Source organism: Protopterus annectens, chromosome 17.part0, assembly GCF_019279795.1.
Source record: "Protopterus annectens isolate FY-2018-M chromosome 17.part0, PAN1.0, whole genome shotgun sequence".
Taxonomy (NCBI): domain Eukaryota; kingdom Metazoa; phylum Chordata; order Ceratodontiformes; family Protopteridae; genus Protopterus; species Protopterus annectens.
In genome coordinates this window covers 687555798-687570639 of record NC_056751.1, presented here as the reverse complement: position 1 = coordinate 687570639, position 14842 = coordinate 687555798, and the positions used below count along the sequence as shown (strand labels likewise).

Sequence of the window (14842 nt, the reverse complement as noted above, 5' to 3'; positions counted from 1 at the left end):
GTAGGGTCGGGATGTGAATATCCAATGAGATTAGTTTATGGTCTGATCTTACCAGTGAGGGATACACTTCTGGTCTGGAGCATAGAGCCCCCAGGTTGGCATGTACCTGACCAAACATATGCAACAGCTGGAAGGTCCATAAAGGTTCCTTACTAGGAGAATCCAGGGTATAAGAATATTGTCCTACATGGAGCGACTTAAAGCCTAATCCCTATACTCTGTCTTCTACTGGTTATTGAGAGGTGATCTATGCCTGGCATATAAGGCATGCTTGGATCCAAGTCTAATGGACCTTTTGCACATCCACAAAATGAACATCACTAAAACCACTAGATTCAAGTATTTAAATTTTGCTTGTGACATAAATTAGACATGTTGGCAAGACACATATGTGTCTCAGAGGATCCCCATGCTCTGGAACAGGCTCTCCATCCATATCAAGCAGAGTCGATCCTTAACTCTATTTAAGTGTAACCTTGACCAATGGATGGGAAACTGGAAATTCTCCCCAGGTCTAGCCCCCGTGTCTTTGACAGACAGAGGCAGGCAGTAATGTCCAAACTAATGTAACCCCCCCGCATAACCTATAGAAACTTCCTAACATAAAACCTAATAAATGCACAAGTTTGTTCGATTGTAACGCTAGACTTATAAAAGGCCTGGTGGTTGTTAGCCTAGTATACTACTATGAATTATACATGTCCAAAAAAAAATACAGGCACATTACTTCCATAATTTCAAGTGTTTTGCTGTTATTTAGTAAAAGCAGGTCACACACAATAACTAAGCTCTTTAATGCAACAAAAAGCATGCAATGCACATTTGCAATTAGCTTCAACCTGCTAATACATATATGATAAAAGCAGAATTCTAAAGATTTATTTTAAGGATTTCAGATCCTGAAAATGTTGGCTAGCATTACTGTATGCATACCCTTATGGTGGTTATGTATAACGATGCATCACTGAAACAAAGAGCTCTTTCTTCCAGATGCTGTTGAGTAATAGTTTTACTTTGCAGTGAAGAAACTCTACTGTGTTAATTACACATAAAGAAGTTAACCGCCTACAGGCTGGGACTATGAGGTGAAACAGGCTAAGTTGTGCAACACACTGCCCTCGTGATCTGAATTTGATTTAGTCACTGACCGATATCTCATAAGTTAAGTTCACTTTGCTGCAAGAAACAAAAATGTAGTAACCACCACCATTAAAAAAGTTTAAAAAATTATGCAATGCGTGCTCTCGATCGTCACGGAGCAATCCTTGCAGAATACTTAAGGCCACCGATGATGACAATGACGACAAACAGGCACACCTCTCAACCTCTTAGAGCAAGAAATCTGGACAAAGTCATACATAAAAGTGGGACAAAGACCCCAAAACAGGGACAATTTTTAAATACTGCTCTTTCAAACTTAGAAAGTTTATAGAATAACAGGTTTTGCATTAGCATGAATTTTCTGAAAGGTATGAAGTCTGAAACTCATTTAAATGTCTGTCATTATTCTAAATTCAACCTTTAATGATTTGCCAGAAAACCACAATTTTATGAAAAATGGACCAAAATATGACTTAAAATCTGGACATTCTGCGAAAATCTGTAGAGTTGAGAGGTGTGCAAGCAAGCATGACCTGAAGTGACATTGCCAAGGCAACGAATGGTATCTCCTACCTGAGCCACGTCGGGTGCTTCGGGGGCTGGTCCATACTCCATGCTGGCAAACAGCTCTGATACAGGGGCTCGCCCTTGTAGAGAGGCAGGGGCACAACTGCCAGCCATAGGTAAGTCCAGCGATTTGACTGAAAAGTGATGTGAAGAAAAAATATCAGTGAGGCAACTTGTAGGTACGAACCTTGATGTCTGTGCTGTCAAACATTAAGGACAGACAAGTACGCATGCGCAGAAAATACCACAGTTCCAAACTAGGAAGAAGGGCAAGTTTGAGAAGGCGCTCCCTTACGACGACAAGCAGCAATCAAAAACTGCGACTCGCTATGCTGGTCATTTTTCACGTTTTGGGTAAGTTGGCATACTTTAGTTAGGGGTAAGTCTTTAAATACATTTAGCAAGTTATTCCATGTCTGGTCACGCAGTTTCGTTTGACACGGAAGTCTTGTATTTCCCAAAGTTTGACATTTTAATTGTGCGCATTTGCGCGTTGTCATAACAGCAGTGTGTGTGTCCGGCAGCAGATTGCTGACAGATGCGTACTACCATGTAGTGGATTTGATGCTGCTGTGTATATATATTAATTTTTTAGACCTCATTTAAGTGAGTTGTTATTTTCTAGACCTCATTTAAGTGAGTTGTTGTCGCAGGTTTCAGGGAAACTGGACCCGTTTGAAAATGAATTAAAAGAGTGCCTGTGTGTTTGTAAGTTACCACCCGTCCCACTTTGCGAGGGACAGTCCCTCTTTAGGCAGTTGTGTCCTGCGAAAAAGTCAGCAAATAGCAAATGTCCTGAGATTTCAGGACAAAAATATTTCCCTAGTTTTCTTTAATAGTTGCATATAACTGTTATTTTATATATGAAATTTCTATATGTTATGTGAAGTAGCATAAGCAATTTAAATGTTACTAGAATAAGCTTTTATTTGTGCAAAAAGTAAAGTTCTGTACTGTGCATGGCTGTAGGTATGTTTTGTCCTGGAAAATCTGACATTTCTACAGAAGATGTCCCACTTTGGGCATTTGAAAAAGTGGCAACCCTATAAGTAATGCAAGGACAGCAGATTTGTAAAATATTTTGGAGTGATACCTGGCAATTACTTCTGTTTATTTAACATGTTATATTGAATTGCGTGGTATAACAATGGAAAGGAAAGCAAAGACCATAATGTATACCTAAATAAATAAGGAAAATTGCATTCCAATTCTGCTAGGTTGTTACAGACACATGTCTGTTCCAAGAGCGATAGCTCATATAAATAAGTTAGGTTCACTTTACTGCAAGAAACAATCACATTTAAAAAGTTTCAAAAACGAAATAATATATGCTCCCGGTTGTCACGGAGCAAACAGTCCACATAGAATACTTAAGGACACCGGTGATGACAAACGGCATGACCCAAAGTGACTTTTGCTAAGGCAACGAATCATCCCCCTACCTCAGCCACGTCGGGTGTTTCAGGGTCTGGTCTGGTCTGCGTGAGTTTTCCTAAGAAGTTCCTTTACAGTTTTTGCTGATAGGGCATCTATCACCCACCCTGATGGGTGTAGTCATCACATATTTGATAGTGTTATTTTATTATACCGGCTTCCCCGTAACAGATTGGGTAGTTAAGAAGTTCAGGTTAAATGTCTGCAGCAATATTTGCAAACTGTACTGGGGGCATAGAATTTTTGAGGAAGAGCTGAAGCAAGAATCTGTCATGGTCACGGCCAATAATGAAAACGTGCAGCAGACACTCGAGCAAGATACCAAAATAGCATGATTCTAGAGTATGTGCTATTTTGATAGATTAAAAAGTGTCTGTATATGGCATTGTAGTGACCAAAAGTCTTGTTTACTTACTGGAATGATGCAGGTAATTCAGGAGTCACTGAAATTTAAACTTATTGCCGGAATAAAATAAGTTGTTGCAGAAAACATGACCTTAAGTTAATACATCTTATTAATGTTGTCATGGTGTCAGTGCTGTAGAAAATTGCTTAGCTGAACCTTTGTCACTTGCTAGTGATTACTGGCTTTTTTTTTTTGTTTACAGAGAGAAATAGAGATACATGTGAGGCTGACAGCTTTTATGTTTTGTTGGGGGTATTTACACAAGGAAAATGCATGTATTATGTACAAAAATCCACATAGCATATAGTTTAAAGATTATATTTCATATTGTGGAGAAGAATTTTGTTAATTTCAAATTTTTTAAGTTCTTATTCCTTGTATGCATATTTTCTATTATTTTATCTCAGAAAGCAGTGTGTTTTTTTAAATATGTTTCTCTTACTTCCACTTTAACATAGTGCTGTTTCACACTGAATTTTACTACACCATATCGTAGATTCAAAATGCATTGCGGTTTCATTATGGTAGCATCACCTTACACTACATTAACCTATAAATTGTAATAACTGGTGATTTGCATTCAGCTTTTTTTTTTGACTCATTATGAGAGGTGGGCCATAGCATTCTGAGTTTTACTACAGTACAGTTAGCATCACCTTGTATTGACTTAAAGTATTAACTGAGGTGGATCTGTGGTAGGTTATTTAAAAACAATTTATTAAAAGTCGTAACACTGAATGTGCAATGTTGCAATGATAAAATGCTGAAATATTAAAATACTTGCTTCCTTACATGTTAAGAGAGCTGGTCTTGTAAAGTTTTGATACTCCACCATGTGCGCGCACACAAGATTTCCTTGATAATTCTAGTATGCTGATGTAATCTTTTTATAATAAATAATGCTATAGCACTTATGTGTTTCTTACAAATATTGATATGTATTTCAAGAGGGGCTCAAACATATGGAAGAACTGTAAAACAAAATGTATTCTTTCTGATGATACCTTTTATAAAAGGGATATTGCAGCCATTGTCTGAATGGTGTTTCAGGCACTTAGTTAAATTTCAATCAGAAATACTTGGGACGTACAGTCTGTAAGGACTGTACTTCAATTTGAAAATGGTGGTAATCATAAACATGGTAGTTGCTGCAAATCACTGTGCTGTGCTACTGTGGCAGTCACTTACCCAGTTCCCGCTTCTCCAAGACAGGAAAAATAGGTACAGACAGATTATGTATCTTGTCTTGATATTAGATTTTTCCTGAAGTTGATGTGGAAGGCATGTGTGCTGCACCTACTAATTTGGTGCTCTCTCTGTGTTTCTCTTATTTTCTTCTGAGTCGAAGCAGACTCATACTACACATGGCCACTACTATCCACAGAGTTGACAAAGCAAAAGAAGAAACAGACGTATGTTGCTTGGTCTTCTATATCACACATGCATACAGTCACTCCTACAGACCAGTTAGAGTCCCCAGTCCATATATTTGGAATGTGGGAACACTGAGAAAACCTATGTGAAAATAGGGAAGGCATGCAAACTCTGCACAGAAGGCAGAACAGCTGAGAACGGAACTGGTGAACCTCTTGGTTTGAGGTCTTTCTGCAATCAAAAACCTTCTATTAATAGACCTATGAATAGCAGCATACCTACAGTATTCTGACAAGGATTTTTTTTTAGATGTTTATAAAGGAAAATGGCCTTTACAATTAGGTTGGCATTTGGATTTAAAGTAAAGAATGAAAACTGAAATCAGTCTGTTGAGCTTGTCTTCTTAAATGTGGTTATTATATAACACAAAGAGCTAGCAATCCAGTAATATCCCCCACAGATATTAAAGTTGCACTTAGCAGTGCTTGAAGTACTGACTACCATGCTTTAAAAAGGTGAAATTCTGTACTTAAAATAGCTTAAAACGTGCTGCAAATTTTGCTAAATCAGTTATTCTAATAAAAATGTAACTTAAAAATGGATACAGCTACTGCAGCTTTTTAAATTAAAATTTAGCATCATAACGGTACTGTTACATCCATCATTGTTTGCTCATCTGATACATAAATGGCACCCCACCCCCAAATATTAAAAACACCACCAATCCAGCAGTAAAGTTGCACTTGTTAATGAAGACTGCAACCCAGTTACATCAGCAGTTTGCAGCCTGGTGAACAGGAACATCCACATAAAAGTTTCTACCATGTAATCAGGATTTATATACAGAGACAACAGCCAATCAGCATACCCCATCCTCAAATATTAAAGTTTCTCCTGCCAGTACGTGTGCCACAGTGAATTATTTCCCCCAGGGTGCAAACACCCCCCCCCCACTCATAACTGTAGGATCACACAACTGTGGAGAAAAAGAAAATACCACACACAGTGAATTAGTGTTCGTGCTTGCACAAACACAGACATCTACAGATATAGGGGATATGATATGACAATGGGCATTGCCATTCTGCACATACTCTTCTGGAGTCACTTCTTAACTAATCCTATGATCAAAAATTACACCACTGCTTATTATCTATAGACTTGTACAGTTTTTTTTATCAATTGTGACTCAGTCAAATGATGTGGAAATATGTCTATATAAATATACCTGTTTTAAATAAAATTTCAGCATCAGCTGTGCAAAATGCATTGCAAGGCAGAATCTGTATCAAACATCACCACATCCATGCACCATCATAAAGACATGCTTAGTGATGTGCTATCTGCACTATCTTCTATTGAAAATTAATGTTAATATTAAGGCTGATATAATTATTTCACTGTCCTGCTTGACTCTTATTGATAACAAGGGAAAAAAATTCTGCTTTGTCATAGTTTCAGGCAAACATTTATCTGTGCAGGAGCAAACCTGGCGTGGAAAACAAATCATCCATAGATTGTATTTTGTTTAACATTCTCACATTTGATTGTATGTTAGTGTTTACAGCATTTTGTCATAATGCTTCATTCATAGGAGGTTACTAGACTACTGGCCATGAGGCCCTTTGAAGCCTAGCCAAGAATTTATGCCATGTTTCCAAGGTCAGCACCTATCCCCCCTGTCAAGCAGGGATGCAGGTGGGATGCCTAGGGGAAATTTTCTATTTCCCATCCAGGTTACGCTGAAACAAGGACAGGGAGGTACTCTGCTTCACATGAAGAGGGGAGTCTTTTCCACAGATGGGGAGTCTCTGTGACACGCATCTGTCACACCAGCAAGTTCTGTAAATGTTGCAGGCTAGGTTTAGGTCCTGAGTGCGCGTTACACGTGTGGTGTTTGATTTGCGGATATGCAGCATTCCCAATAGGGTGGGGTCCAAGGCAGCCCTAAAAGCCAGACAGAGGTCCCCTCTGAGCAGTCTATACGAGACTGAGTAAAGTGAGAGGGACTTCAGCCTATCCACATAGGATAGGTGTTGGAGACCCTGGATCCTTCTAGTAAGGAATTTCTGCAGTCCTTCCAGCTGCTGCAAGTGCCTAGTGAGGTACATACCAAAGGGGGCATTGTACTCAATTATTGGCCTGATATGGGTAGAGTACAGTGAGGTAATGACCTCTTTTTCTTGGATGCTATGCCTTTTTTATGAGATGAGCCATATAGTGTGCCCTATGCACTACTGAGGCTACATGTTGATCAAATGCTAGATTGCTAACTACCATGGTGCCCAGATCCCTTGCTACTGATTCCGTGCTTAGGACGTTCTTGATGTGGTATTTTGCGGGAACCTCATTCTTGCCAAAGGGGACTACAATACACTTTTTGGCATTGAGGAGACCATGTTTTAGGCACCAGTCATTTATTTGGGTGAGACCCTCTTGGAGAATATTAACATCATTTGGGGTGTTTATGACCACCCCCAGTTTGCAGTCATCTGCAAATTTGGTCAGCCATAGACCCTTGGTTTTTGCCTGGACATTGGAAAAATATATTCTAAAAAGCAGAGGACCTCCTAAGACTTAGCCCCGAGGGACACCACTAGTTACAGGTCTACTATTTGAGGTGGAATCCCCTATTTTAACTGTGTGGGCTCTGTCAATGAGCCAGTTGGCAACCCGTCTAATGACATGTGGATTGATGCCTATCTGGATGAGCTTATCTACTATACCTGAGTGGGGAATGGTGTCAAAACGCCTTGGCCAAGTCAAGCTTTGCAGTGTGCACCTCATTTCCTTCGTCCAGGGCCATGATGAATGTCTTATTTATTTATTCCAGTTTGGTGACCGGGGAGGTCCACTGGGCTCGAGAGCCCATTTTCAGTGGAGGCCCAGGGAGAAAAGCTCCACAATACAAAGTTACATTACATAGAGAATTACAAGAAAAATATTTGCATTGCAATCAACAGGTAGTATAACAATCAACGGGTAGTATTACAGTCAAAACAGGTATCATTCAGTAAAGACAGCAAAACTGTTAAAAATTTTTCAAGAGAAAGACAGGCATACAGCATAATGGCTGGATGTTATTGTTTAGTTACATTTATAATCTAAGTATATGAGAGAAATTAGGAAGGTATGAATTAGTCCATCAAGTTTAGCAGGTATGATCTCCCTTTGACAAACCCATACTGAGTAGGGTCAAGTGCTTGGAAGCTGCCAATGTCCTGGTTTATGAGATCCATGATTATGCGTTCTATGGCCTTGCATATCAGGCTAGTAAGGCTAATGGGCTGATAGTTACCTATGTCTGTGGTTGAACCGCCTTTGTGCAATGGAATGATGGCAGCCATCCTCCAGTTGGTAGGTACTTAACCAGTGCTTAAGCTGTAGTTGAAAAAGGTGGGTAAAGGTGTTGCAAGTTTCTGCTTGAGGCAATGTAAGATGCAGCCTGGGATGTTGTCTGATGTTGTCTGGTCCTATGGAGGCTGTATTTATTGCCTTTGAAAGGGCATTTAGGATCTGCTCATTGGAAATATTTGGTGGGGGAGCCGGTGTTGAGGTCCTGATTAACTATCGGGGGGAAGAGAGCAGGGAGAAGTTTTCGCTAAACTTGTCTGCAAGTATGTTAGCTATATCCTCGGCGTTATGTGCTTAGTGCCATTGACTATGAGTTCTGTACAGAGCTGTTGCTTGCTCTGCCCTTAAGGTTATGGACATAACTAAAGAAGGCGTTACGATTGTCTTTTGTTGAGAAGGCCAGTTTGGACTCGGTCAGCTTTCTCTTGCCTAAACTGTTAGCGTTTTTTTATCTCTATTCAGGTGTTTCCCTTTCTTCACATATACAGTATGTTGTAATATTGGTATTTTCTTGTGATTTCTTGTGTTTTTTGACTGAGTGACTTCATTATTGTTGGATTATACAGTTAGTTATGGTGTCTTTTCTATTAAAATGTCGGATAAGAAGGGTACCTCTGGCTTTAAACATTGTACATCTTGTAAGGGCAAGTTACCTAACAGTGACTTGCATGATGACTTTGTATACTGTTTGGGAGTAGCCCACCTTTTGGTGCAGTCTCCATATGATATTTTTCAAAGTTTCAGCCAACGCACTCCGAATGAGCGCAAAAGTAAACTCATTCTGAAGGGGGTTACTCAAGTCTCCCTTCTCGGAGGCCATTTCTGTGATGGAGGTCTCAACCCCTCCTTCTAAGGACAAAAAAAAATCCCGTTCTGTTCCTTCTTCACCATTGGGTGATCAGAGCAAACCTGGGAAATCTAAGGTCCCAAGTTATCGTTTGAGCATAAATCTGCCTCTTCGGCTCTGCCTTCCTCAGCTCCAACCGCCTCAAAACCTTCGATACAGATGCCTGTATTGGCACAGACCCTGCCTCTGTCACCGATCTTGGATCTTAATAAGCCTATTACGACCAGCACCTGTAGGTACTTCAGCTCAGGGCACACCTTCGACTTCAGTTTCCATTTTGGAACAGACTGTTTCGGCTCCAACTGCCACTTCGACACCAAACGTTTTACCGACCTCACTGGATCTGACCCCTTTGCTTCCAGTCCCGAAACTAGAGACTTTGGTGCCAGCAAACATTGTACCATGGACCCGATATTCTCCCTCAGTAGACCCATTTCTGGGCCAGGCATATAGCCCATTTCTCGAACATACTGACTCCCCGTCTGGAGTGTCCACTGGATCCACCAGGAGCCTTTTGGAACACGATGTGATGTGTCTTGTGTACCAGCTGTTGGTAGCCAGGGGGATTCCATCACTTTGTAAAACCCATCCACTTGCTGGTCTTGGGTTGCCTTATCCATGGACTTCATCTTACACTCCTCCTTTGACCATCTCAGTTCCGAAGCCTTCTGTTCCGACATCCTTCTTCAAACACACCACCGTGGTGCCTACAGTGCACCTCATTCCGGCTTCGAGTTTGTCCCTTTGATCTTCGGTTCCCACCGAACCAGTCCTTCCTCAATCTGGGGATTGGGAGACGGGCGGGTGGGCCCGGGGTACAGTGCAGACTTTCTCCTCGGCGCCAATGGCTGCGTCCATGCTGATCTTGCTTTGAGGCTCCCCCCATGGGGTCAGGTCCATTGGAGCAGGGTGTGACCTCGGTCCTGAGGTTGCCTTTCTCGGTTACAGGCTCCCATTCTTCTTCAGGCGGGTCTGCCTTCTGAGCGATTGGAGAGGGCTCTTGCTTCTGGTAGCACTCCTACGATATCAGAATCGCAGTTTTCGCCCCCTGTGCTGCAGCTGTCACAGACCATCCCCCTGGGACATTGGGCAGAGAAGACGCAAGAGGAAGCATGTGGACTCACCTGAGGAGTCCTTAACGGAAAACACAGATTGCAATGATGGGGAAGGGTCCCCACGATCACCTCCTGATGATGTCTTGGATGTCTCTTCGGAGATATCCTGGAAATGTTAAATCGGAGAGGTGACTGGAAGCCCTCCAACCCTTCGTCTGAGGAGTCTGTGTTCCTGCAGGCTTTTCATGCCCAGCCATCTATCTCTTGGGTGACCCCCGCCTGCTGATGAACTCGTCCAGCTCTTCATGCAGCGCATGTGTAAGAACCTTGATTCCACTTAGGCGATTCCCCGGAGACCAGACAAAATTCTGTCCCCTCCTGTTGAGAATCCGCACTGGTCCAAAGGGTTACCAGTTGATGCTATGGTGGTTATAGTGGCCACGAAAAAGGAATTGGCTGAGGAAAATCCCACTGTTCACCCAACCAACAGGCAGTCTCGGGCGGTGGGCAAACATGGGAAGAGTGTTTTTGCATTAGAGACTTTTGCTATATGGCCCCTGAATTATTTGGCGCATTTTACGAGGCTCCAGAAGGTCTTGATCTCCAAACACCTCTGGGACACTCGCAGGACAGTTTTCTGACGAGGTCAGGGACAAAGTGGCCTCACAGCTAGCATCCCTGGAATCAATATCCAACTAGTCCATGAGGTTGCTCTCACATGTGACCAAAGGGGTGGCTAGAGCAGCAGGTTCAGACATTGTTATGAGGCACTCATGCCTGGATGCACATCTGTGACCTCACGGATCCCTTCAAGTCTTCTTTTCTGAATGCTCCCATCAAAGCTTCATCCCTCTTTGGCTGCAAAGTGAAGGACATGCTAGCCAGGTGCGAGCAAGATGGAAAAACCCTGTCTGCTGTAGGCCTACGATTTTCCAACCCTCAACGTCCCTTCTCCAGGAATCAGAGGAGTGGGAAAATGTGGCATAAGAAATCTTAGGGTCCTTTCCGTGCCACACGTGGTAATGATACTCCCTGAGGCAGAGGGGTAATAATTCTGGAAGATGCCCCTATAGAGGGAGAGGGGGTCCTCGCAACCAAGGCTCCAGCGACACTTTCTCTGGACAGCCTTATCAGCGCTCCTGAGGGACGGCCTGATTGCTTACCTCTGGAAACAATGGGGGGGGGGGTCGTTTCTCTCTGCACCAAGCTGCCTGGCACTCTTATCACCACCAGTCATTGGGTGCAGAATATTATCACCAGAGGTTCCACCATTCCCCTTTCTTGTCAACCAAATTTTCCAACAAAACTTCCTGAAGTGCCACCCAGTCAAAGGGAGGCAGCAGCTTCAGAGATTATAAAGCTGTCTCAAAAAAGAGTCATCCAACCATTCCCACAAGACCAGCATGGATCCAGATTTTACTAGAAATTCTTTTTGGTGCCAAAAAAGACAGGGGACTAGAGACCCATTTTGGATCTCAGCAGCTTAAACAAGTCTGTCACCCAAACAAAATTCTAGATGGTCACGGTTCAGTCCATCGTTCCCTTTTTAAGAAAAGGTGATTGAATATGCTCTGTAGATCTCTGGGACGCTTATTACCACATCAGGATGGACAAATGCTCCAGGAGTCTGCTTTACGTCCGGCTAGAAGCCAGTCATTACCAATTCCGTACGCTGCCGTTCAATCTCTTTACAGCCCCCAGAGTGTTCACAAAATGCATGGCAGTGGTAACAGCTCACTTGAGACTAAAAGGATTCCAGGTGTTTCCATATCTAGACAACTGGCTCCTTACCGTCCCCACCAAGCATCTTCTGGTACCTGCCCTACAACATACTCTGTTCTGGCAAAATTGTTGAGAATAACGATAAATTGGAAGAAATCCAATCTTATCCCTACACAACAGATAGAGTTCATTGGAGCAGTGTTCAATACTCAGTCTCGTCTGGTATCTCTCTCTCTTCACAGACTCCACCAACTGAGGCTTCAAATCCAAGTGATTATTTGTCAAACATCAGTCCCTGCAAGACAAGTTCTCCAGGCTCTGGGTTCTATAGCCGCGTCAAAATAGTGTCTCTAGCAAAGCTACATATGTGAGTTCTGCAATGGCTCCTTCTGTGTCAGTAGTTCCCAAACTGTCATCCCCTGGATTACAAGATTCGAATAACCAACTCTTGCAAGCAGGACCTGCTTTGGTGGAGGAGGCCAGATGAAGATCTTTGGAGCCGACCTTTTCAACCCTCCCATCCCACAGCCATTGTGACCACGGATGTTACCCTGATCTGGTGGGGGGGCCATTTTTGGGGAAAGACTGTCCAAGACACATGGTCCACCTCGGAGGCCTACCTGCATATCAATGTTCTAGAACTGAGGGCTGTGCTGTTAGCTTTGCAGGCATTCCATGCAGCTTTCCCCTCCAGGACAATTGCAATCCAATCAGACAATATGTCAGTGGTCTGGTACATCAGCAAGCAAGGAGGAACCATGTCCTACACCCTTTGTCAAGAAGCCATGATCCAACCGCTTTCTTATAGCAATACATATCGCGGGGAGCTCCAGCGTGATTGCAGGCAAACTGAGCAGATGCATATTCATGCCCCACGAGTGGTTCCTCAACCCCGAGGTGGTATCTGTAATCTTCAGCCACTGGGGCCAGCCTTGCTGCGATCTTTTTCGCCTCCCCATCAAACACCAAGTGGAGTAACTACTTCGCCCTGCTTCCCCCACAGGGGGAGTCACCGAGGGATGGCTCTGATCCACGATTGGCCCACGGGAACGTCTCTACGCCTATCCTCCCATTCCTCTGATCCCACAATTTCTAAAGAAAGCTCTTTGGTTGAGATGCAAGGTGATCCTCATAGCCCCATTCTGGCCTCAACAAGTTTGGTTTCCCTTTCTTCGGCCTCACCTAGTATTCCCGCCGTGGATTCTGGAACCGCTACCAGATCTGATAAACCCCCCCCCCCCCCCCCAAGGGCTGAGTCACCCGAAACTGTCCACTCTCAAGCTGACAGCTTGGTTTCTCCACTTCTGCTAGTCGCCAGGCAGGCTAACCTCTCCTCACCTGTTCGAGATATCTTTCTGGCCTCTCACAAACCATCCATCAGAAAACTATATCAGGATAAATAGAAAAGGTTTTCCATTTGATCCAAGGATAATACGCTAGACCCGTATTTGGCTCCAGTTACTGCAGTGCTTCAATATTTGGCTAAGGTTTTTGATAACTGAGCTTCTGCCTTTACAGTTCCATCTTCCACAGCTATAGATGGCGACAGTGAAACTATTTTCGAAGTGCAAAAATTGAAATGACAGCTGCTTCTGAATGGTGAAACCTCCCCAAGCATTAATGAAAACTTGAATATTAAATGTGATTTGCGATGTTACAGGTGAACTCCACATACTACATTACACATCTGTTTATCATTGGCGACTGTATTGTTTTATTTTGCTACATTGCTTATACATGATGCTTATTGGTTGTTTTTGTTCTTAAAGAAAGGCACAACAAGGCTTTATTTCATTCTATGTTTTTTTCTGATGAAGTTCTTATGTCTGTTAAAGAATGAAAGAGCTCAACACCTGTTTGTGTCAGTTCTCTTCTTCCAGGTCCTAGAAGTTTGATATATAGAAAGATATATATATATATATATATATATATATATATATATGTATATATATGTATATATATATATATATATATATATATATGTATATGTATATGTATATATATATATATATATATATATATATATATATGTGTGTGTATGCATATTTGTGTATATATGTCCTTAAAATGCAATCCCTTCTACTTGCTAGAGAGTTCACTGGCATATGTAGCACGGCAGTCTACATTCCACCCAATGCAAACACCAGTGAAGCACCGTCTACTCTGTCAGTCTCTAAGTGAAATTGAAAACAACAACCCAGAGTTTGCAATAGTAATTGCAGAGGACTTTAAGGCCACCTTAAAGTTAGCATTACCCCATTACCACCAGCATGTGGACTTTGCCATGAGAAGGGTAAATACACTGGATAAGGTATTAAGTAAGCATATGAAGCAGCACCTTATCCATATTTAGATAGCTCTGACCACCTAGCCATCATGCTGATTCCTGCTTACAAATCACTACTGAAAACCAGCAAACCAACTAGAAAACAAATAAGGCTTTGGCTTGAGGGAGCAGTCTCAGCTTTGCAAGACTGCTTCGAATGCACGGGACTGGTCAGTGTTCAGAGAAGCAGCCATGATAGACAACCACATTGACCTGATACACACACAGTGTCAGTAACGGACTACATCTCAAAATATGTGGATGATGTAACAACCACGAAGTGCATCACCATACGGGCAAACCAAAAGCCATGGCTAACAATTGAGGTGTACAAGCTTGTAAATGCTAGGAATGCAGCATTCGGATCAAATGACATGGATGGATGCTCTAAGGATTCCCAGGGCTAAACTGAACAAAGGTGTTAAGGATGTGAAGAGACCCTATCGCAGGAAGATCAGAGCCAATTTAGTGACCAGAGGGATAGCCGACAACTATGTAAGCGCATACAAACCATAACTGACTACAAACCTGCATCAGCCTCATATGACAGCACTGAATTTTTGAACCAACTGAGCATCTTCTTTAGCAAGTTTGATGCAGATAACAAAATGGTGGCAAATAAACTAGGATGAAGCAGTGCTGAGCCTGAACACAAC

The 14842-nt window shown here is 42.4% G+C and overlaps 2 protein-coding genes across 2 annotated transcripts in view; one reads left to right on the top strand and one right to left on the bottom strand.

Annotated features, from left to right (window-relative positions):
* Positions 1 to 1795, bottom strand: part of ALDH16A1 (aldehyde dehydrogenase 16 family member A1) — an 818106-nt gene extending 816311 nt beyond the window's left edge. The window contains exon 1 of the mRNA XM_044059239.1: positions 1675 to 1795. Coding sequence (XP_043915174.1) covers positions 1675 to 1782 — 108 coding nt within the window. The 5' untranslated portion in view covers positions 1783 to 1795. The remainder of the gene's footprint in view (positions 1 to 1674) is intronic.
* A 108-nt stretch (positions 1796 to 1903) lies between these two features.
* The window catches only part of LOC122791496 (PIH1 domain-containing protein 1-like), a 213096-nt gene continuing 200157 nt past the window's right edge, over positions 1904 to 14842 (top strand). Inside the window, exon 1 of the mRNA XM_044059238.1 lies at positions 1904 to 2022. The gene's annotated coding sequence lies outside the window, so the exon portion shown is untranslated. The remainder of the gene's footprint in view (positions 2023 to 14842) is intronic.